This window comes from Jaculus jaculus, chromosome 1 (genome assembly GCF_020740685.1).
Source record: "Jaculus jaculus isolate mJacJac1 chromosome 1, mJacJac1.mat.Y.cur, whole genome shotgun sequence".
Classification (NCBI taxonomy): domain Eukaryota; kingdom Metazoa; phylum Chordata; class Mammalia; order Rodentia; family Dipodidae; genus Jaculus; species Jaculus jaculus.
In genome coordinates this window covers 265556242-265580181 of record NC_059102.1, presented here as the reverse complement: position 1 = coordinate 265580181, position 23940 = coordinate 265556242, and the positions used below count along the sequence as shown (strand labels likewise).

Below are 23940 nucleotides of genomic sequence, written 5' to 3'. Positions count from 1 at the left end.
AAGAAGTGTGCAGTGAAGGTTATCACTCTTATCTTAGTAGTCAGACCTCATGGGATCAGATTTTCCTCAGTCCTTGCCTTTATGAGGTTAGTTAGATCCATTCTAGTAGATGTGGTGCCAGTCCCCAGTTCTTTCTTTTTTCTTCCAGCACTGGGGACTGAACCCAGGGCCAAGTGCTTGCTGAGGAAGCACTAAATCCTCAACTCCCAACCCCCATTCTCACTATATCCTACCCTTTTTATTTTCCTTACCTGTTCAGCCTATGACACAGTTAATAGACACTTTCCCTTTAAGCAGATTCTCTTTGGAAATTACATTGAGGACTTTCGTGGATTTCACAGTTGATGGCAGGCAACTCAAAATATGTACGTAATGGATTTGGGGGTACTTATTCAGTGTTCAGTATCTACTACTACTGGCAATCTGGAGAATTTATAAGTCAGTTTATGATCAGGACAGCTCATGAAAATGGATCTGCACAGATCTAGTTTTAACTGTTATCTGTGGGGCACCACTGTAAATGTACATACCATATTGGGCTTCAAGTAAAGGTTGAGACCCAATGGCATAACCTTTCTAAATATTAAATGCATGCATGCTTTATTGATGGATATACTAATAGTTGAGATTTATAGAAAACATCAAACTATATTTTGTTCTTTAGCATCTATTTCAATCATAGTTTGATGGTAGGAAGGTAACTGTTTTAACATAACATGAGAAAGCTTGCACAAATCAGGATAAAACATACTTGGGAACAATAAGTGAACTCACTTTAAAAGCAAAATAGCATACAAATATCATTAAAATGTTTAGCACAGTTTCTACAACTCCATGATCTGACCTATATACTGAGCTCTGACTTTTTTATATATCACTATTCCAGATTCTGATGCAAGGCAAGAATCCAGGGATCGCTTGGAAGTACACACTTCCCAAGGTCATGAATGGAACTCAGCCAGCCACAAAGAGACACCATCATACCTGGAGCACAGTGCAGTCGGATTGCTCTGTCTCCTGTGGGGGAGGTAGTTGATTTCCTAACTCCATCTCCCCTGTCTCTGCCTAAAACAAGCTGTTTCACTCCAGGCTTCTTTACCTTGTCTAGTTTAAATGAGTCCATAGCTGTCTTTCACAGGAATCTTAACCTTAAAAAGATAGTATTGTTACATGATTTTCCTATGACAAAGGAACCCATTCTCTTATCAACTCAGCTAGAACCAAAGTTCAAGAGTTGCATACCAGAGATGTGGGGAATAATAGGAATATGTCTATTCATAAATATAGGAGGCAGGATCATGGGAAAAAAAATACAAGGCAAACAAGTTGCCCATAAAAATGATGACTGTCTGCACTCGGATAAGGTCCGCAGACTGTCTCCATAGGGAAATGGGATAACCCTAGGAAATAATCCTGGGGGAAAAAATGGCAGCCATGCACTAAGTAGGATAGTGTATTATTTAGATGTCAGAAAGTTTACACAGTTTTAGGTAAGTCAGTTGTCACAATCACCCCTATGGGAAAAAGGAAAATCTCTCAGTAGACTATGGATCAAAGCATGAACATTGACCACTCATTTCCTATTGTTTATAACACATGAGCCCATCTCACTGAGCCAAATAAGGCCTCTTAGATTCAAAAATGTCTACAAGGTAGGCCTATGCTATTTAACAAATACCAGGAAATACTTTTCAAATATATCTAACTCTAATAATATATAATTATATGTTATTAATTAATTAATTGATTATTTTAAAGGTAATGTGCTATAAAGAAGAAATATGTCCCATGACCCTTAATAAGTATTACCTAATGTTAATACTTAATACTACACCTAAACCTGTTTTCCTATAAGAACACTAGTGGGTTTGATGGTATTATACCTCAAGGTCATTGTTTGCTCTTTTACTAAACACATATTTATGCTACAAAGGGATCTTTATTCTTTTACTCCACTTCTCAGTTTGTGAGCTGTGTTTCTGCCTCAAATGTGCTTTCAGAATGCTTCCAACCACTTCCTGGTATTTTGAGGAGAGCACCGTGCTTTGGGAAGTAGAGATTTAATTCATTTTCCATCCACAATGAATGACTCAGGGCAAGGCAGGGAGGCAGATGCACTTTGTGGAACTCCTCTTGGCCTTGATTTAGTGCCCACTTCTTGTGGCTCACAGAACTTGATGTATCCTAGGCATAGGAAAGAAAGGGCCCAGTGAATAAGCTGGATAGAAGGACACCATGAACTTTTGGGGATCCCATTGTCATTTAGATCTCTGCCTCCAGAAATCCTAAGCCATGGGACTAACTGCTAATCATTAAAACAAGTGTGACTTATCATTTTTCAGATTCCATGTTAAGAAAAAAGTCATATAAATAAACACAAATACAATTCAAAATAGAATAGATATTTATTATATGAGGAACTGGAAATAATTATTCACACAAATTTCTGTGCCTTGAAGAGGCAGTCTTAAAAAGAGCATGGGAAACTATGTAGTACGATGCTATTGAGAGAGAATTTTAAATAGACCAGCATACTGGCTGATAGGCTAGTCTCAATGTTTTGCCTATGCATACATCACACTCTTATGTAAGTATAAGATTCATGACAAAGAGGAACCTCAAGGTTTTCATACATAATCTACTAGTGTACTTTCTATGTAGAAGCATTTTCTATTAGATGTGAATAGCGTGAGTTGAAGTTTGCATAGGTGTTTCTCTTTATGGTCATGCAGTTTTCACAGTTTTATTTATCACCTTATAATGTTAGGATCCACTTGAAAATTCAAAACATATATTAAATTGCTAAAATATAAAATTTATTATCTTGGCAACAAATGTAATTTAAGTTGGATGATGTATCAAAAGGAGCTACCTTGCCAAAATATTTGGATTCACTATCTTAAATAAGATACAGAACACTGATTAAAAACTAATAATAAATGTGGAGCCCTAATTCAATTGGTTATCTGTAATTTTCACTTTGTGACTTCTGGTGTCTTATTAGGTTACATAAGTGTAAAGGCCATTTGCTTACGAGATCAAAATATTCAAGTCAATTCCTCATTCTGCAATGTAAGAACCAAGCCAACAACAGAACCCAAAATATGCAATGCTTTCTCCTGCCCAGCCTAGTAAGTCATCTGGAAATGTCTTTTGTTTGTATTTGTGCTCAAATGCCTTTGTTACTGTTCAGTATGAGATAATGAGAAGCCCAATGTCAATACTTCTCACTGAAAGGGATTCAAAAATGGTTGCAATGCCTCACAGAGAAACAGGAAAAAGAAGATGATTGAGGTTGAATTATTCGACCTAAAATATGAGTTTGCATTAAATACTTACTTGTCCTTGGCTATGTGAGTTTGGTAAATGAAAGTCTCTTTTTTTAACTTTTGAAAAGATTCTTCTTCCCAGAGCTGAGTCAAAAAGATATTTAAATAGCATACAATCCTATATTCACTAAATGTGCATGTGGTTGTATGCTTAACTTTTATGTAGGTCATCCAAGAATTTAAGAATCATAATACCATTCAGACCATGAAACCTCAAATGCAAATTGCACAGTAGCAAGACACAAAATAAAGAGGTAAAAGCCAAGTGGTGATTCCTCTGCTGATGGCGGTCCCTATGGGGAACTCAGTGGGTTTGCTCTTGGATTCATTTTAGCCACATCATTGTTTGAACACTAATTTTAAGTTATCATCCCAGCCAACTGGAGTCTCTTCTATGTGATTCATCTTTTGCCAAATGTATTTATATAAATGGACAGTTTCTTCTCATGCAGTGGTACATTTGCAAGTCTTTCAGATTATCTTAAGTAGTATTGGGTTTGTGGTAGTGTGGTCATATTGCTATGTCTTAACTAATAGTGTACTTACACTAATTGTTTGGGGCTTTTGGCACCCACCAATCTCATATGTCCAATTGTCAACTTAGCCCATCTCTTAGGTTCTGAAACCTGTTGTGTTATGACCACCAAGAGGAAAGAGAAATAGGAAGAGGGACTTCTGTGACTTTTCCTCTTTTGTCAACATAGATGCATGCCTAAAAACTATCCCAGTGGTTCTCACGTAAAAAAGTGTCCTTGACCTGTGTAGACAGTTCTGGGTTTGGTATGTGTGTTTATGTATACACACAAAAATAATCAGAACCTTTGATTGGCAGGTAGCTGAGAGTTTCTGATTTTGATACTCTTTCATATGTTATTCTACCCAAAGAAAGGAACTGTATTACTGTATCTATGTAAAGGAACATGCTGAAATCATCTACAGCTTCTAGAACTTCTCTGGAAACTACTTGTGGAAAATATTCAGTGAGGAACAATTGCTGTCTAGAAGCAGAACGATCCTGTGCAGGCTCTTTAGAGCTAGTGACATGGCAAGATCTGCTTCCTCCCTTTTTTTCTCCATCCCATTATCAATTTATCAATATTTTTAACTAACAGATTGGGGCCTTTCAGGGACTACTCTTCTGGGGGATGGACTACAAAGAAGAGTCTAGATTCATAGACTCAGAACCGTAAGGATGAAGGAGTTATCTGAATTAATTCCATGTGTTTCGTGTATATCAACCGTGCTGTAAATACTTGATGCATTCCAGGCCCTGAGATAGGGTATGAAGATACATAGCATATAGTTCCCACCATCCAACCCACAGTAGAACAGAAGGGATAAAAGTACAAATTAGTGATTGAGATGCAAAACCATTGATAGAAAATGCTATGTGTCAAAAAAAAAACAGAAAGGGGGCTGTAGAGATGGCTTAGTGGTTAAAGCGCTTGCCTGTAAAGTCAAAGGACACAGTTCAATTCCCCAAGATCCGTGTAAGTCATTTGCAGTGGCTGGAGACCCTGGTGTACCCATTCTTTCTCTTTCTCTCTCTTTCCCTCTCTCCCTCTATCTTTCTCTCATATAAATAAATAAAAATAAAATATTTTTTAAAAAGCAGTAAGGTACAAAATTGGCAGTAAGAATCTGTACTATGAGTAGGGCATAAATGAGGGAGAGATTAGATAGAGAATTAGCCTGGGGCTCAAATGTGGAAGACCACACATGCCATGAAGAAATCCTATGTGGTACAGTTTGTAGTATCTGTACAAATCTACCATGTTAACAAACATATGAAAGAAACTTGAATTTGGTAGAAAAATATTTTGTAGATGAATGTTCAAACTAATGATTTCCTAACATATTTTCTTTATACCTTATAGAAGATATAAATAATTATAGAAAAATGAACTTTTATGCATTCATCTTAGAGAATACAATATGAATAATACAATGCTTTTCTAAGAACACTCCTAATCCTAGAATTTTTATGCTCTTTGTTAAAGTTCTTTTACTTTCAAACAGGAAAGATGGCTTAGCAGTTAAGGCATTTGCCAGCAAAGCCAAAGGACTAAGATTCGATTCCCCAGCACCCATGCATCTGGAGTTTATTTGCAGTGCCTAGAGGCCCTGGCATGCCCATTTTTTCTCTATCTGCCTCTTTTTCTGCTTATTTATTAATTAGTTAAAAATAAGGTCTTTTAATTTTACCTACCCAGTTTATGGGAAAAATTTGAGGAAAATAAATTGTGACTAGATAAGATGATATAATTCCAAACTTATAACCAAAACATACTTGGTCTTACTAATTTATTTTCTAAAATTATTGATACTTAGCATATGTATAATCCAAAAGTTATAGACATTGCTGCTATGAAAAAGTATATTTAATTTCTTTCTCAATAAAAAAAAGTCAAAAGAACACAGGGCAGACCTGGACATCAGAGTTGTAATTGTCATAAACCCTCAATAAAGGCCTACGTAGCATTATGAAAGTGGGAGAGACATTCTTAACTCAGAAATTTTCTCTGAAGCTGAGGATCTCTACTGGGGGTGGGTTTCTTTCCAGAGACAAACAACTTTGAGGAACTAGGCAGTACTGGCATCTAGAGCAAAGAGATGAATGTCCTCCATGGCACAGAGTAGCTTCCCACAAATGTCTAAGAGTCATATCTGGTACATTTTGTTATGCTGTCTAAAAGACATTCAGCTTAATCAAAGGTAGTTGTTGAAAAGGATTAATAGTTCCCATTGATTGGTTTTCAAATTTGTACCAAGTCTTTAGTTATAGTAAAACCTGGTTTGACAATCCTTAAATAAATAACATGAGGTTGGATCTCCAATCCATCAATACATTTTAATACTAACTAGAAAAATAGTTTGGGTTACTATCCTTTTGGAAATACCTTCTGTAAAGTCTTCTGCGAGTATAGCCCACTCTCCTATACTGACATGTGTCCCTCCTCCATATGGATCACTCTTCCATTGGCCTCCTTACTGTACTTTGTGTTAATCACACTTACAGTACTTCTCACAAAGCATTGTCTGCTCTAACATCTCCAACTTTTCATTGTGTTTTAGGCTTCCTATGGAGAGAACATGGTTACATTCTCTTTTTCCAACACCAGTGCTTAAGAAGGTTTCTGGCCCATAGTCAATATCCCAATAAACTGACTGGATGAATTATTCATAGAGCAACACATGCTGTTTTCCATACAAAAGGCAGGAATGCATTCTTACCAGAATGGTGTGGTGACTAAATGTGCCTCCTTTCACCTGGGCCACATGAGCATATGCCTCAACATCTATAAAAGAGCATCGAGCATGGTTTGCCATTATTGGTTATGAAATGGATTGTAGTTTTTATTACATGGTTACTCTTTCACAGTAACTGCTTTAGAAGTGGCTATACAAAGCCTCGGTTTCATGAAAAGTAATTTTGTTTTTCACTTAAAGTTGGATGCCAGGTGAATGGAGTGTGTGCAGCAAGTCATGTGCAGGGGGTCAGCAGAGCCGGAAGATACGGTGTGTGCAGAAGAAGCCTTTCCAAAAAGAGGAGGCTGTCCTGCATTCTTTCTGCCCAGTGAGCACACCTACTCAGGTTCAAGTCTGCAACAGCCATGCCTGCCCTCCAGAGTGGAGCCTTGGGCCCTGGTCTCAGGTAAGAAGGACAGACATGTAATCCTTGGTCGTATTCACATGCAAAACCATGGTGCTAAGAGTTCAAGTGTCTTTGACCCCTAAGAAGTGCTCAGTTAGTTGCATCTTCCTAAAACTCACAACGAGTTAACAAGGTGAACACCCTGGAATCATTGCTTTAGCCAGTGCTTCTCTCGTGATTCTTATACACCTTGAAGTTTGGCTCCCCTGACTCAGAGTTTAGATTCTTCACTGGTGGTCCAGAAATCAGTATGGGGAATATTTAGGAGATCTTCTAAAGGGATTGGATTATACATCTTGCCAGTATATTCTTCAAAGCAAATGGAAAGATACAAAAAATGAGGCAAAAAAAGAATATTTAATTTTTCCTCAATAAAAAATTAAAAGGATACAGGACAGACCTGGGCATATGGGTCACAATTGTCACACACACACTCAGTGAAGGCCTACATAGCATTATGAAAGTGGAAGAGGCATTCATAACTCAGACATTTTCTCTTAAGCTAAGGCTCTCCACTGGGGGTGGGAGACAACATGGAGGAGCTGGGCACTAGTGGCATCTAGAGCACAGAGGTGAATGTCCTCCATGGCACAGAGTAGCGTCCCACAGGAAAGAACAAGTTTCAGGGGTTTCCCACCTTCAGCACTTTCGTTGCAGGTCATAGTCCTACCTGTGGTTAACCATAGGGGACAAGCAAAGTTTCTCACTTGAATGATTCAGCTAGTAAGCAACACTGGAGATTATTTGTTGCCTTATCTAGTTCACGTCCCTTGTGGAGACTTGCATTATGTAGATTTATTCAGTAAAAAATGGCACATGCTTATTGTTACAGTCCAGTTCACATTGGTGGTAGAAATCACCCAACAAAGAGCAGCTTGTGGGAAAAAGGTTTATTTTGGCTCACAGGCTTGAGGGGAAGCTCCATGATGGAAAGGGGAAACGATGGCATGAACAGAGGATGGACATCACCCACTGGCCCACATAAGCTGGACAACAGGAACAGGAGAGTGTGCCAAACACTAGGTTGGGGAAACTGGCCGCTCCCAACAATACACTGACTCCAGGAGGCATTAATTTCCAATTGCCATCAACTAAGGAACCTAACATTTAGAACACCTACATTTATGGGGGACACCTGACTCAAACCACCACATTCCTCCCCTGGCCCTCATAAACTGGTAACCATACATGATGTAAAATTCCATGCATTCATCCAACTTTAAAAGTTCCCATAGTTTTTATCCATTCCAATGATGTTCAAACATCCCCATAGTCCAAGATCTTTTAACTGAGCCATAATAACCAAAAAATCGTGCTCCCCCCCAAAAGAACACATACTGGCACAAAATAAACATTCACACTGCAAAAGATGGCATTGTGCATAGCAAAGCAATACATTTAAAACAACCAGGGCAAACACCAAACACTGTAGCTTCAAGTCCAACAACTCTAGCCAGTGACAAATCTCCAAGTCCGATAATTCTAACCAGCAACAAGTCTCTGTAGTTCCAAATCCACCCCTCCAGCTAGGCTACCCACATTCCTGAAAAACTTCATCTGGGGCTGGCATTTCTCCTCAGTAGCCATCCCGTAGTCCTGGCATCTCCACTGGGTCTCTACTGTCATCCATGGTTCATTCTCAGGGCATCCTGGGGTCTCCATGCAGACAACAAGAAAACCTGCTTCAAAGTGTCCATGGCCATGTCCAAAACACAAGACCATGTTGCAAACTCAATGACTCTCTTTCCTGCATTTCTTATACTCCATAATACCAGGTAGGATGCCAATTTGTTAATCTAGGGGGGAATAAAGCAGACTTTCAAGAACAGTTCATTTCTTGAGCACCCAGGCCCCTTCAAAAGAGTCTACATTCTTCCTGTTGCCCCAGTGCAGGTCAGCTAGCCCAGTCTCAATGGTTGCAATCTCTCAAACAATTTGCAGGTGAGTGGACAGCAGTTTAGACCCAAAGATTTCATTTTTTCCATGCTGTATCCCTCTGCTCATAGTAGTTCATTTCTATGCAAAGCAATCCTGCACAACCTCTCAGGACACAAGAATAACTGCAAGCTTTTCACACAAACTGCTTCTAGCCCAGTCCAAACAAAGTTCTTTCTCTCCCTCATAAGCCAGACTTCACAGTCCATAGTTCTTACTGCATTCAGGTCTTTCAACTCTGACCAGAATAGTCTGTCAAGCTGTACTTACAGCACTGCAAGGTGTCTCTTAGGCCCATGTTTCAAATCCTTCCACATTCCTCTTGAAAATCAGCTCCAAAAGGCAAAGAGCCACACAGTCAGGTGTCTAGCAGCAATCCCACTCCTCCGTACCACTTTACTGTTGCAGTCCAGTTTGCATTGCTGGTGGAAACCACCCAACCAAGAGAAGCTTCTGGGAAAAAAAAAAAAATCAAGAGGTTTATTTTGGCTTCCAGGCTTCGGGAGAAGCTCCACAGTGGCAGGGGAAAATGATGGCATGAGCAGAGGGTGGACATCACTCCCTGGCCCACATAAGGTGGACAACAGGAATAGGAGAGTATGCCAAACACTGGCTTGGGGAAAGTGGCTATAATACCCATAATTCCGCCCCCAACAATACCCTGCCTCCAGGAAGCATTAATTTTCAATCGCCATCAGCTGAGAAGCCTAGCATACAGAACACCTAAGTTTAGGGAGGACACCTGACTCAAACCACCACTCTGCCGAGTAGTTATCACCATGCCCAGGGGACAGTCATAGAGGTAAGAATTGAATGAATGGTGTGCTGTCCCATTTCTAGGGTTGTCAGTCCATTATTGATGCTATTGCATACATCCCACATTCAGTACATGCACACATAGCTCTATTATTTTCCTTGTTGAAGACATAGTAACCCTCTAGCCAAGCACCCAGACCCATTCTGCCTCATGGCCGGCAGACACACGGGTTGCACCAGTGGGTAGACCTATCCTATTTCAAAATCTTCACCATGTATACTCTGCTGGGAGAAACCTCTCCCTCGTGATGAACACAGCTCATCCGCAGACTGGGCAAACCAGTGCCACTAGATGGTCAGATGGTTGAAGTGAAAGCTAATTATGGGGGAGTTATAGTTTTCCCTGAGCCTCTGTTTGGACTCCTGCTGCTGCAAGGGTCCTATTGGGAATTTTATTCATTGCTACGAGCTTTGCACACATTTTATTATAATGCATTCTCATTATTTACCCAATTGAATTTCAACTGTAATAAAATGCAAATGAAAACTTTTTCTTTCTCTTAAGTGTTCTAAGACCTGTGGAAGAGGAGTAAGAAGACGTGAGCTCCTGTGTAAAAACTCTGCAGCAGAAACACTCCCTGAGAGCCTGTGCTCCAGCAGCCTTAGGCCTGAGGCACAGGAGGTCTGTGTGCTGGGACGATGTCCCAAAAATACCCGGCTCCAGTGGATCACCTCTTCATGGAGTGAGGTATAAGCTGACACACTGCTAGCTTTTGTTTTGTTGTTGTTGTTGTTGCTCTTTTGAAAAATAAGTGGTCAGCTCACTCATCCCGTACAGACTGATGGACACACACACACAATAGGTGACTACTAAGTGCTGAATCATCACAAAGCATTGGTAAAGCCCCCAAAATATTAGTCAGGCTTGTGCCTCAGAAAAGGCATTTAAACCTTTATAAAACATCCATGGAGAAACATGGATAAGGTATGAATACTGTCCTGGAAAAAATGTCTATAATTTTATGGGAGAGCTCAAGGTTGACCAAAGCCAAGTTTTAGGAAGGATCCTAGACAGAGCACTCTGTTCATGAAGCCTAAGCCTAAAGGTGTATAGGAGTCTTACATAGGTGGGTTGGGTGAAGCTTGTCTCTAACAAGGTGCACCTTATACATGGGATAGATAAGAGGATTGAACACTGAGTAAGGCTGGGGCATGAGAGGTACTGGGCATTTTCTCTAGAAATGAATTCAATTTTTTTTGTTTGTCTTTTGAGGTAGGGTCTCACTCTAGCCCAGGCTGACTTTGAATTCACTCAGTAGTCTCAGGGTAGTCTTGAACTCATGGTGATCCTGCTACCTCTGCCTCCCAAGTGCTGGGATTAATGGCGTGCACCACCATACCCAGCTAGAAATGGATTCTAAACCCTTAGGCAGTAGGGTGGGAAAAGATCCTGGAGGAGCAGGTTGAAATTTGAAGCAAGTTGAAATTTTAAATAAATAAGGGATGAGCAGGCTCTCATTTGAGAGTGAGGATAATTGGCGCAAGGCAGGCCCATGGGTGGGTAGTGCAGTAATGAGTAAAAACAACAGAAGTATTTTAGTAGGATAAGAAAGGGAAGTTGCCTCCTAGGTCCTTGGCTTGGAAAACTTGATTGAATTCAGATACAGGAAATATAACTGAGTCTGCAGAATACAATAGTAATAAATGAAGTCTCCCATTTAGAACCTTTACAGTCTAGACAGGAAGACATGTCCAGAAAGAGAGGAAAAGAAATGTTAGAAGGCTATATTAGTTTACTCATTGTTGTGGCGGTAACACTTCTCCCTCTGAGTTTATGATATTTATACTAATGTTAACTTTATTGATTGATTCACTTCATCAAGGCCCCATTTATTTCAGAATAATTTATACTTCCTTATCAGCCTCCTCCTTTCTCTCCCTCCCTCTCTCTCTCTCTCTCTCTCTTTCTCTCTCTTTTTTGTCCCCAAGCTGCAGTAGAGCAGTAGATTATATCTCAGCCAAGGAAGAAACAGGTAAAAACTCAGGGCAATTCTTTGTGCTTTTGTCTCAAGTGCTTTCTTCCTACTTCCTTGAGAGGACTCAGGCAGACCTGGACAGTCATAGCACTAGCTCTCATCCTTTCCACAAGAAGGATGAAAGCTGATGTAAAGACAGACTGCTTTAAACTACGATGGTATAGGCCTGGAGAGATGGCTTAGCAGTGAAGGCGCTTGCCTGTGAAACCTCTTTCACTCTCTCTCTCACTTTCCCACTCATAAAAAAGAAACCAAAATAAACTGTTATGGTATAATAAATGGATCCTTAACCCAGTGCCCTAGGTTTCACACTTACATGGCACCTAGTAGTTCCTACTGAATAGCCACCTCTTTCCTGGTGCTAATGAGCTCTGTGGCTCTAGGGAAGTGATTTCAATGTTTGGGTCTTTGATTTCCTTTCCTATAACAAGAGACTGGGCTGTTGGATCCTTTAGTTCCTAATGGGCATGTGGTTTTCATGTGTGGGTGCACATCTCGGCAGATCTGACCATGGCGCTCTGTACTCTTACCCTCCTCTCTTGGCTCCTAGTGTTCTACAACCTGTGGTTTGGGTGTGAGGAAGAGAGACCTGACGTGCAGCGAGAAGACACTGCAGGGGAAACTGGTAACTTTCCCAGAGCGTAGATGCCGCAATATTAAGAAACCAAACCTGGACTTGGAAGAAACCTGCAACCTAAAGGCTTGTCCGGTGTACAACATAGCAGCTGGATGGTATTCGTCACCATGGCAACAGGTGGGTGCACGCAGAGTCAAGAGGCTGATGCCTAAGCGTGATGCAGAAGAAGCAGACAGCCTGCCCAACATTGCTCTTGATCCATCAGTGTTTGTTCACCTGCAGAGTGGCTTGCATTCTTTGGCCAGTTTCATCAACTTTGCAAAGCCTGGGCAAGTTATGGGGTCCACCAGCCCTAGTTTTCATACCTAGAAAATTGGGAGAATAAGTGAGGCAATGAACTTAAAGCACCTAGCACCAGGCCATCCACATTCTGCTGCTGAAGTTGGTTGTTGCTACTCCTCAAACCACCACTTTAGAAGCACTGCCCCCAGTGACTGGTTTGGGGAGCTTATATCATGTTTCTGAATAACTCAAGAGTAGCTAACACTTGTCAGCTCCTTCTCCGCCCCCCTCCCCCGAAGTAGGGTCTCACTATAGCCCAGGCTGACCTGGAATTCACTATGTAGTCTCAGGGTGGCCTTGAACTCATGACAATCCTCCTACCTCTGCCTCCTGAATGAGTGCTGGGATTAAAGGTGTGTGCCACCATGCCCGGTGACAGTTCCTTCTTATGTACTCTGCTAAGTGCTTCTCTTGCATTCTCTCTTCTGTCATTTGACCCTAGAAACAGCCCTGTGGAAGCCATTATTGTCCCAGTCTTGTTTGATGAGAAGTGTCAATCACTCACTGTGTAAGGCCATCACGCATACAGGCTTCTCTTTCCGAGAACACTTGGGTGACTTTGGTCATACTGGTTGGGTTCTTATGGACAAGAACTGGTGGGTGATACTAACTGAGAGAGCAGGATATCCTTAGGAACATAAAGCTCTGGTGAGGGCCTTGGGTCATTCCTACTGCAGAGTATGTGGTACTTCCTAGGACTTACTAGTATGAGAGCAATTGCCCACCTTACCCTGACACAGGGCCCGGTGGTCTGGGTGTATGTACATAAATGTGCATTTAAGTAGGATCCGAAAACAAAGCATCATGTTTTGTGTTTTGTAGCTGTGATCAATAATAGAGGGCAAATAAATAGCTAATTACAAAACTCAATCTTCTTTCTAACCAAGCTTACATTTTTCTCCCAAATGTCTCACCATATAGTGGTGTTTGTCCAAAATAGTACCTTCATCCGTCTTCAATAAAGAAAAAAATTACTATATTTCTAAAGCCAAAAAGCAACAATCCACTTAAAGGGCTGTACCTTCCTCTGATATTTCCTCATTTATTCTTTTGTTATAAAATGTCTTAAATGTCTTCATATGTCTACCTAAAAATAAATTTTTAAAGGGATTTTCTATTTTTTTTTTTTTGTTTTTGTTTTGTTTTTCAAGGTAGGGTCTCATGCTGGTCCAGGCTGACCTATAATTAACTATGTAGTCTCAGGGTGGCCTCAAACTCTCATCCATCGTCCTACCCATGCCTCCCGAGTGCTGGGATTAAAGGTATGTGCCACCTTGGACAGTAAAATCACTGATGTTTAGGAAACACCAATGGAATTTCGAATTTGGTCAGGCATAGTTCGAAAATATTATGCCTTTTCCTGCCTGAGTTTTAAATTTTCCCTATTTACCATGGCATCTGGAATTTCTTAAGTCCTGAGCTCCATTTCCTAGCTCTATCTGACTGCTTCTTCATCTTAAAGGCTGCTTCGGATGGAACCCTGTCTTCTTTATTAGCCACTTAACTGGGAGACCCATACTCCTCGGTCAGATAGCATTTGCCCAAGACTTTTTGAATGGATTCAAGGGCACAGATGTATTAGGATGGACTTGGACTGTAAGTACCACAGCCTGACTCCAAACATTCTGGTTAATTGTCAGGTACCTTGGTCATGTCATAAATATGGAAGTTTCTTCTATTTGATGTCACTGGGCTCAAGACACCATCTAGGTGAATGTTTCTGACTACATCCTCTTTCTTGGCAGTGCACAGTAACCTGTGGGGGAGGAGTGCAAACCCGGTCTGTCCACTGTGTGCAGCAAGGCCGGCCATCATCAGGTTGTCTACTCCATCAGAAGCCTCCAGTGCTCCGAGCCTGTCATACAAACTTCTGTCCAGCTCCAGAAAAGAGAGGTAAAGGGTCCTGTGCTTCATTAATTTCACCAGTCTGAAGAAAAGTTTTTCCAAAGCTAGCCATATTCAGCTGGGTACCATGCACTGTACATCTCTAGGGCACAGTGTTCATATCAGCACCTATGAGACTCGTCAAGGTACAGTTCTGGGGCAGTTACTGTCAAAATCATCTCTTCTGATAGGGATGTTTCATTCAATAGAGCTTACTTGCTATTCATTCTGACTTGAGAAAGGATTATTTTGCAACTCTCACTTTTTAAAATTAAATATTTGTTCTATGCTAATTAGCAGAAATATAAAAGGGAACCAGAATTCTACAAAAGGAGATTACATTTGAGTTGAGAGACATAACTTACAGTCAGTTAAAATGACTGAGTATTGTCCCAGGACCACATCTTAAATGCTTTTTAAAGTCAGTTCAAGTGCAGGGCAGAGGGCATTGGAGGAAAAGGCAACTATCAGAGTGAGCTGTGCTGTGCTTTACAAGTCCAACTCATTCTAATGTAATCTGACAAATATGAGGACATGTTTTTGAGCCTAATTAGATTTTTTTATGCTGAAGATACTCTCTAGCCCATAACTGCTAGACTTTCCAAGATGTTCAGTCTCTTATCCTGCTTGTTACAGTTTAGATAAATTTGATCCAGGACCCTAAGTCCCTTCCTTCCCCCAACCTCTAGTACTTCCCATCTCTAAATTGTTGCAGATTTTGATTTGGAGCATCCATTTTCCTCCTTTCTCTTCTTCCTGTAATATTTGACATCTGCAAAAGCAAGAAAGTTTGTAATGTAGGAATTGCTGAAAGCCAAATCATTTCTAGTCAACGTGAGCAATGGGTCATTTTCTCCCAGACATTCTGCAGTCCACTCATCCACTCATAATCAGACCATCAACCATGGAAGCAAAAAATACAGAGACACATTCATTAGCAAGGTGATGCCCTTTAGAACTTTCAGAAAGGACAGTGCTCACATCCGATGCAGGAATGTCAAAGAAGGAGTCAAGATGCATGTGATCTCCAAGAAGACAGGGAGGACATTGGGCTCACTGGGTTATGTTTACCCAGTATCTGGTACTCACTTGGCCCAAACTGTATATGCTTAGGGCCTCACTACACTATACACAATGTCTTTCAACATCACTAAGCAACCACTATGTATTCCCAGGGCCCTCTTTTAGGAATAAATGAACAAAGCAGGACCATATCCTTAATCTATAAGGAGCTCATTGTATTAAGGAAAAAAAGACAAGAAACGTAGATGGTGGGAGGCTAGCCAGCCTATGATGGTAGGCAGTTCTCCTTGTGTTTCAGGAGTGGAGGTGTGTCACAGGGAGAAGACACAGCAAGGCTGATAAAAAATATGATAAAAAATCTGTGTGCCTGTTGACAGATTCAGGTCTCTTTGAAGAGATAAGGCAAATGGATTCGTAAATTTTATTTATTTTTTGTGGTACTAGAGATTGAAGTCATGTCCTTGCACATGCTAATCAAATGCTCTATACCTCTAGGCCTCTTTTTGTTTTCTATTTTAAGTCAGGTTCTTACTAGGTTGCATGAGAGGGTCCTGAATTTATAATGCTTCTTTCTTAGCTTGGAATACAGGCCTATACCACCAAGGCCAGCAGGCAAATATCTTTAGTGGTCAACAATTTACTAAGTTGGGAATTTTCTGCCAGTTCTTCCATCCCAAATACATGTAAGGGACCTTATGCCCCTAAACTGTGGTCTATTGGTCTACCTCTCTGTAACACTCAACATGGTAGCCACTATGAAAATTGCTTGGGTTTTTTTTTTCTAGCTGTGAGTTCTCAGGGGACATTAATACCCATGGGAACAAATAACTACCTATTTAATCAAATGCTCATGACATTTTGATATACCTCACTTCTACTTCCTGGATTACATAAAGGCCCCAGAGACAGATTATTCTGAAAATCCCTGCAAAGCCTACTGACTTGGATTTGATTTCCCAGTACCCATGGAGAGCCAAATGCACAAAGTACTACATGCATCTGGAGTTCCTTTGTAGTGGCTGAAGGCCCTGGCACACCTATTCTTTCTGTCTGTCACTTTTCTCTTTCTCTCTGGGAATGACCTGCATCCCCAATGAGGAGGGCCCCTTTGGAAAAGGGCCAGGGATGAGGGAAAGGATGGTACCAGCATGTGGTATTTGCATACTAAGTATGTACATAACTAATAAAAATAAATTTAAAATATCATTCTTATCTTGATGAATGAGAGTTAAGATAACAGTGAGGTTATGGAGGGCACTCGTGGCACATTGGCTGAAATTCCAGCACTTGGGAGACAGAGATAGGAGCATAGGCACAGGTTAAAGGCTAGCCAGTACTATATAGCAAGAACCTGTCACAAGAACCAGAACAATAAAAATAACAGTGAGGTTAAGATCATAGTTTCAGCAGTCTCTATTTATCCACCTGAGCTTGCATGGCATCAGTAAATAATCTATACTCTAAACAAAACCTGATTCAATCATACCTTCTGTTTCAGGTACATACCAACTGATTGGATACTGAACAGATACATAATAAAAAGTAACTGAACTTGATGATGTGGATATACTTAAATAAATGGGGTTTAGCTGGTAGGACTCCAAATGCCATTCCTGTAGGAATCCATATTTCAGGAAACAGAACTTCATTCTTCTATATACTTAGGTCAAAACTCCTATTGTTGTGGGCTGGAGAGATGGCCCAGCAGTTAAGGTGCTTGCTTGTAAAGTCTGATGATCTAGGTTTAATTCCTCAGTACCCATGTAAAGCCAGGTACACAAAGTGCCACATTCTCTGGAGTTCATGTGTAGTGGCAGGAGGCTCTGGTGTAACCGTTCTCATTCTCTCTCTCCCCTTGCAAATGAATAAATTTTAATTTTTTTGTTTTATTGTTTTTTCAAGGTATGGTCTCACTCTAGCCCATGTTGATATGGAATTCACTATGTAGTCTCAGCGTGGCCTCGAACTCACAGTGATCCTCCTACCTCTGCCTCCCAAGTGCTGAAATTAAAGGCATGTGCCACCATACCTGGCTTTAAAATACTTTAAAAATCCAATTGTGTTTTTCATTTTTCACTTCCTTTACAGAACACAACAGGAAATATATGTCCAGGAGTCATTGGTTAGAGAAGAATAACTCACTTCATTGTTTAACCCTAAATTCAGATACCATACAGTCTGATTATTTTATCCATGATAGTTATTGTTTCAAACAATTTTATTTACTTTGCAACCACTTTGTAATTTGGCACTGTTTTATGTTTGGGATTAAAAACAATGAAAAAAAAAAGTAGATAAGGTCCTGCTGTCAAAGATTTTGCTTCGTAGAGGACAGACAGAAGATAAGTAATCACATGGCCTGGTGAGCGCTGATAAACTGAGCATAAGAACAGTGAGCAGGGTACAGAAGGAAGAGCACTTCCTGGGAAGCTAAGGAGCTTACTAGTCCATAGAATGGGCAAAGAAGTGAGGAACCCATGCAAGGTCTTTTGGAAGTCTTCCTAGCAGAAATTTGGGAAAATGGAGGATTAGCCAGGAGGCTAATGTGACTGATTGCAGGACAGAGGAGGATGAAGTCAGAGATTTGGGGAGCAGGCCCTGAAGCTTTGGCTTCTCTTGTAACCAGTGGACCTTTAACTGCTACTGGACTGGAGAGTTTGGGTGAGGACAAGGACATGACATGAGCTGGCTTATGTTTGAAAAGGGTCCCTGGAAGTACTGTGAGATGAGGGAGAGGGTATGTGAAAGGAAATTCTAGGCAGAAGAATTAAGGCTTGAGGGAAGTATACACAGTTATGAATCACAGAAATTGAGAATCCAAGTTGAGGATAACAGGAGAGCTTCAATCTTGTATGCTATGCCCACAGCAACAAGGGAAAGTGACTAAAAGATACAGTTGGGAAAGGATCTGACCAGGTGCCTGTGGAGGGAGGGTGTCATTGAGTTAAGTTTTGGGTAAAGAAAAAAAACTTCTGCTATGAATGAGAATACTTACTCATGTTTAACTGCAGTACTGTATCACATAGAGTGGTAGTTTTAACAGGCCTTCATATAGTTTGCCACAAACTTACCTGATAGCCAGGGTTGACAGACTCCTGATCTTCCTGACTCTGCCTCCCAAGTTGTGAGAATACAGGAAAGTCATGAGATGACAGGTGCCACCATGCCCACCTGGACCCTAAATAGTTTTGAGGTCAAAAATCCACCCTAAGAAATCAGTAAAATTATTGGGCCCTAGCTCCTGTATTATGAACTTCCACATGAAACTGTTTTGCATATTATTTCACATTCATGTCCTGAGGCTTGTATAATAATCCCAGTATGTATAATGTCCTTTTCCCAATGGATAATCACACATGTCATCTTACTTAATAGCTAACAAAATTGGAAAATCGGATGTTCACTTACCTATTTGCAAACTGGCTAGGAGATTCATTTAAACCTATACAGAATGTGGGAACTGGACCTCAAATCCCTGTGTCCTACCTTCTCAGTATGCCTTGCTTACCAATGTTAGCTCATAGCCCAGTAGCATCAGATTAGTTAAGTACTTGGTTAAATATGAAGAATTTTAGGCACTACCTATGAAGCAGTGGGTGGCAAGATCTGCAGCCTGAGGAGCTCTTCTAGGGGTCTTTCCTTGGACCCTCAGGTGAATGGCAGCTCCCAGGTAATATACAAACAAGTCATATATGATCTCTTACTGAATATGACTCTTGCTCTAAAATCTGAACACCACTCCCCATTTAAATTTAGCTAAGAGACACTGCCCTGGCCTTACTCCCCTGAGAAGGTCCTAATGTATAATGGACAGAGCACGCAAATGGACAAGGTAGGTGGGCTCCAGGGTTTTGTTCTTTAGGATCTCTTCTTGCAAAAGAGCCCAACTGCCCTAGATGACAAGCTTGAATGTCTTTTGTCATTTCAGAGGACCCATCCTGTGTGGATTTCTTCAGCTGGTGTCATCTAGTCCCTCAGCATGGTGTCTGCAACCACAAGTTTTATGGCAAACAGTGCTGCAAATCATGCACAAGGAAGAGCTGATCTCAAGCCTCTGTCCATCTCTAGGGGTCCAGCCTCAGAAACCAAGTACTACGAGCTGCTTGGAAGCTGCTGCAAAGCGTGAAGCATGGAAAGCTGGCCACCAGCCTCCATATTCAATTTTCTGAAGCACATGGTGCTCTGAAGCCTATGATAATGGGAAGCGATGACAAATCTTACTGAAGAAACAAACTTGATTTGCACTGTTACATGAACAAATTAACATGTTACACTGAGATATGTCACATTTTCATCTTAACAAAGTGAGAATATTGACAACATTGGGACAAGTCCTATATTCATCCCCTACCCCTTAACCTCGAAATTCAAAGGATTCAGTGGCAAAGACATCTGTTTTCAAAAAGGTTCTTTAAGACTGAGACTTGGAGCCATCATGTATGGATGGGACACTCTTCTTAACAAATAGTTGCTGGGCATTCATAATTTGGACACCCACACCTGGTTCTACTAGAAGCTGAATGGTGCTCATATTGCTGCTTGCTGCTGGGCTGGCAGGCTTCGTGTTATGTTCAGTTATTGTTTGTGTATTTTTTATTATTTTGTTTCAGTTATATTCTGCTCATAGAGAGTCTCTAAGACTGAAATTCACCACTTCAAAATTATTGCAAGTCATACTCTGAAAATAGCTCTGCACAGGCTACTTAAGAACTTCATGTAATTGAGATTTACAATTGGAAGAAAAAACTCTGTCAAATACAGACTGATGTCCTTCACATGGTTTTAACTTTATTACTTTTGGTGCTTGGTGAATGAGAATGTCAGGGAAGGCTGGTGCCTCCTCTTTAGGAATAAGAATTGATGACATGATCCTTTTGGTAAAAATAGGTGCTAATGGCAAAATGGTGTGTTTCTAATATTCCATAGATGTTATCAGAGTGCCTGGAAAATTAAAGGCTGCTATGGGGCTTTTTCCTACCAACAGACAAGGAAAAATAAAACAGTGGCAAGAGAAAAAAACATCTGTCTTCTTGATACATTAATAATATTAATAAATCAGATTGTGCCAAGACCCTTACATGAATAAGAGCATTTCACAGTTTCAGAATTGTTTCAGTCATCAGAAGCCAGCTATGGATGAGAATTAACAAGTTTAAAATTGTTCTGAATTGGAAAAACACCACACTATTTGGCCAAAACCAAAGTATAACTTATAAGACTGTGTCCTCCTGTAATTTTTTGAGAAGTGGTTCTAAAGGGCATATTTATATAATACTTCTCTACCCTCCCAACTTCTTTGATGAATGTAACCCAATTTTACTGCTTTAAAAAGTCTTGGTTCAAACAGGATCACCAGCTCAGCATAACTAAATGGACAATGGTTTGCCAAATTTAGCAGTGTTTTTTGTCCCCATCCTAATTGAAATCACAAGTTCTTGAACCCCATGGAAGTAAAAATTAGAAGTGTCTCTTAATCTTCTTGGCTTGGCCTTTAGTGGCCATTTTGTTGTAGAAAAAAAAAATGGTTCCAGAATACTATCCCCAGGCCCTCTAACAAGTGGAAGCTATTTGTGTCTTTATATAACTATCATTTTATTTTATGGAAAAATTAATTTATTAATAGCCTATTCTTATGTGTTCTCACTCATTTCTCTGAGTAAGTGATTAATTCTGAGGAAAAAATGTTGAATAAAACTATGGATAATAATGAAAAGTCAAAATTTATGTGTAATATTTAATTATTTTATAAGTTTTATAATAAAGTATTCTGTTTCTTTATCTTTGATACTTGTTAAATTCTTGAATAAGTTGGGAAGTCAGTTACCTTCAATTTAAATTAATTGTAGAAATTTTCATTAAGAACCTTAGTAACTGACTGGTGTAATGGACAGGTAAGGCCCAGGGCTATTCTAGCATCCTAAAAAGAATAACAAACTGGCCCCAGTTTCTGGCATCAGGAAGTCTTGATGGTCAATTCCCCACTTCCCTGTTTTCTACCCCAGCCCTCATCTTCCTTCTGATATGGCTTGACTGTGCCATCTAGGCCATTTTGCCTAGTACAAGGTAGGATGTCATTTGACCTTGCTTGGTGCTACATCATAACATCCATATCCATGGGAGAAACTCTCCTGAGATGACATCCCTTGAGTTTATCAACCTGAAACCCCATAGCTAATAGATAATGAAACTAGTGTGCAGATATTAAGAGCCACATGTTGGCTGTAACGAGTTAGACCCCCTAGGGAGATGATCTTTGAGGGGGACCCAGGGCCAGAGGCTGTTCCATTTGTAGACAGACCCCTAGTGTGCTTCTCCCTTTGCCTCTATCTCCCTGCTTTCATATGGCTAAAGCACAGGAAAGCCCAGCAGCTTCTGGTACAGAAAATCTTGCCATCTTTAATGGTTCTCAGCAAGCTCTCAGGGATCATGAACATGTTCATTCCATATATTAGGAGCTGAGCATCTCCTCTTTGGAAAGAGGGTACATTCGCTCCTGGCTGCATGCCATTTGCAAAATGCATATAGGCTCTAGAGTGTGGACAATGCTTCCCAAACTACTAATTGAATCACCATCACCCAAAAGTATTGAAATTTTACAGATCCTCTCAATAAATTAAATATATTGGGGCTGGAAACATGGCTTAGTGGTTAAGGCATTTGCCTGCAAAGTCAAAGGACCTCAGTTCTATTCCCCAGGTCCCATGTTAGCCAGATGCACAAGGGGGCGCACGCATCTGGAGTTCGTTAGCAGTGGCTGGAGGCCCTGGTGCTCCCATTCTCTCTCTCTCCCTCTCTCTGCCTCTTTCTTTCTCGCTTTCAAATAACTAAATAAAAATAAAGTTAAAAAATAAATTCAATTTGTTAAGCTTACAGATGGGGCCTAGGAATTTATACTTCAGAAAGCATTCAGGTTTCCCTAAGAAAAACTAGTCATGTAATCACTGGTCTAGAGGGGAGAAAGGAAGTGCCTTGGGTCTCTATTCCCAATCAAACAAAGGATCTCCCTTAGAGCTGTGCCATCCAGCACAGTTCTGCAGTTATTGGGCCAAATTCATCTAATAATGAAGTAGACCATTGTCTAGTTTCATCTCCTCCATGTTTATTTCACCTCCAAACAGATGGACAAGGGCAGTATTCACCAGCAGGAAGCAAGTGTCATGATCATTTGTTTTGCTTCTCTCATGCCTGAGGACACTCCAGGTTTTGATAAATTGGAAGCAGTAATATAGAGGATCACAGATCATTTCTCTCAGGCACCCACAGGCAAAAACTACAGTATAGTAGAGAAGCCAATGAAAGATACCCATCAAAATGTGTCTTTGAGGGCTAGAGAAATTGCCTAGTGGTTAAGGTGCTTACCTGTAAAGCCTAAGGACCCAGGTTCAATTCCCCAGCACCCACATAAGCCAGATGTACAAGGTTGTGCAGGTGTCTGGAGTTTAATTAAGAAAAAAAAATGTGTCTTTGTCAAGTTACTCACAGGACCTCAGGTGTATATGTTTATGGAGAAAACTGCAGCATAAAAACCTGAGATTCAGGGTCAAGATAGAGGAAAAACAGCTGTCCTGGTTTTAGGTGACAAGAGATGAATTAACCGGTCTTAACAATGGTGTCAACTTTCTGATAAATTGCCCAAAATGCAATAACTTGGCTAACTGAATGAAATGGTACCTTCAGTTTTTGCCAAAAAGAGAAACAGAGAGGGAAGGAGAAAGGAAGGAAAAGAAGGGAGAGAGGAAGAAAAGAAGGAAGAAATGAAGGAAGGAAGGAAGGAAGGAAGGAAGGAAGGAAGGAAGGAAGGAAGGAAGGAAGGAAGGAAGGAAGGGAAAATAAGAAAGAAAGAAGATGAGAAGTAAGAAGGAAGGAAGTGAGAGGAGGTAGGTAGGAAAGAAAGGAAGGGAGGAGGAGAAGGAAGAAAAGAAGAGAGGTACAAAAAAGGGAAGAAATAACAGAAGGAAGGAAGGAAATAAAGAGTGAAGAGAGAAGGGAGGAGGAGAGGGAAAGAAGGAAGTGAAAGGAAGGAGAAGGGGGAAGGAAGGAAGAAGGGAGAGAAAAAAGAAGAAGGACGGAGAAATAAAAGAAAGAAGAAGGCAAGAAAAGGAAGAGAGAAAGAAAAAAGGGAAAGAAGAAAGGAAGGAAGGAAGCCTTGAGGATGGACAGCTGTGAGCACGATGCTTTTGGCTAAGCTAAAGTAAAAATAAAATCCTGGCTTGAATTGTTTTGGACTCTAATTTATGTCTAATGGCTACATTTCTACATTTATTAATTCACAGTTTTATGTTTTCCAAAACAGATTGGATCCAGAGATTTAAAAATTAACATGTCTATTTCTACATCCATAAAGTCCAGAACCAGTAGAAAAAAACATTGTTATTCTATACAGCAACTTTACTCCTTTCTTAT

The 23940-nt window shown here is 40.4% G+C and overlaps 1 protein-coding gene across 1 annotated transcript in view; it reads left to right on the top strand.

Annotated features, from left to right (window-relative positions):
- Adamts18 (ADAM metallopeptidase with thrombospondin type 1 motif 18) overlaps nt 1-21320 on the top strand; it is a 150278-nt gene extending 128958 nt beyond the window's left edge. Inside the window, exons 15-21 of the mRNA XM_045140600.1 lie at nt 887-1028; nt 3005-3131; nt 6780-6984; nt 10241-10423; nt 12262-12465; nt 14376-14523; nt 19466-21320. Coding sequence (XP_044996535.1) covers nt 887-1028; nt 3005-3131; nt 6780-6984; nt 10241-10423; nt 12262-12465; nt 14376-14523; nt 19466-19581 — 1125 coding nt within the window. The 3' untranslated portion in view covers nt 19582-21320. The remainder of the gene's footprint in view (nt 1-886; nt 1029-3004; nt 3132-6779; nt 6985-10240; nt 10424-12261; nt 12466-14375; nt 14524-19465) is intronic.
- Nucleotides 21321-23940: the final 2620 nt, after the last annotated feature.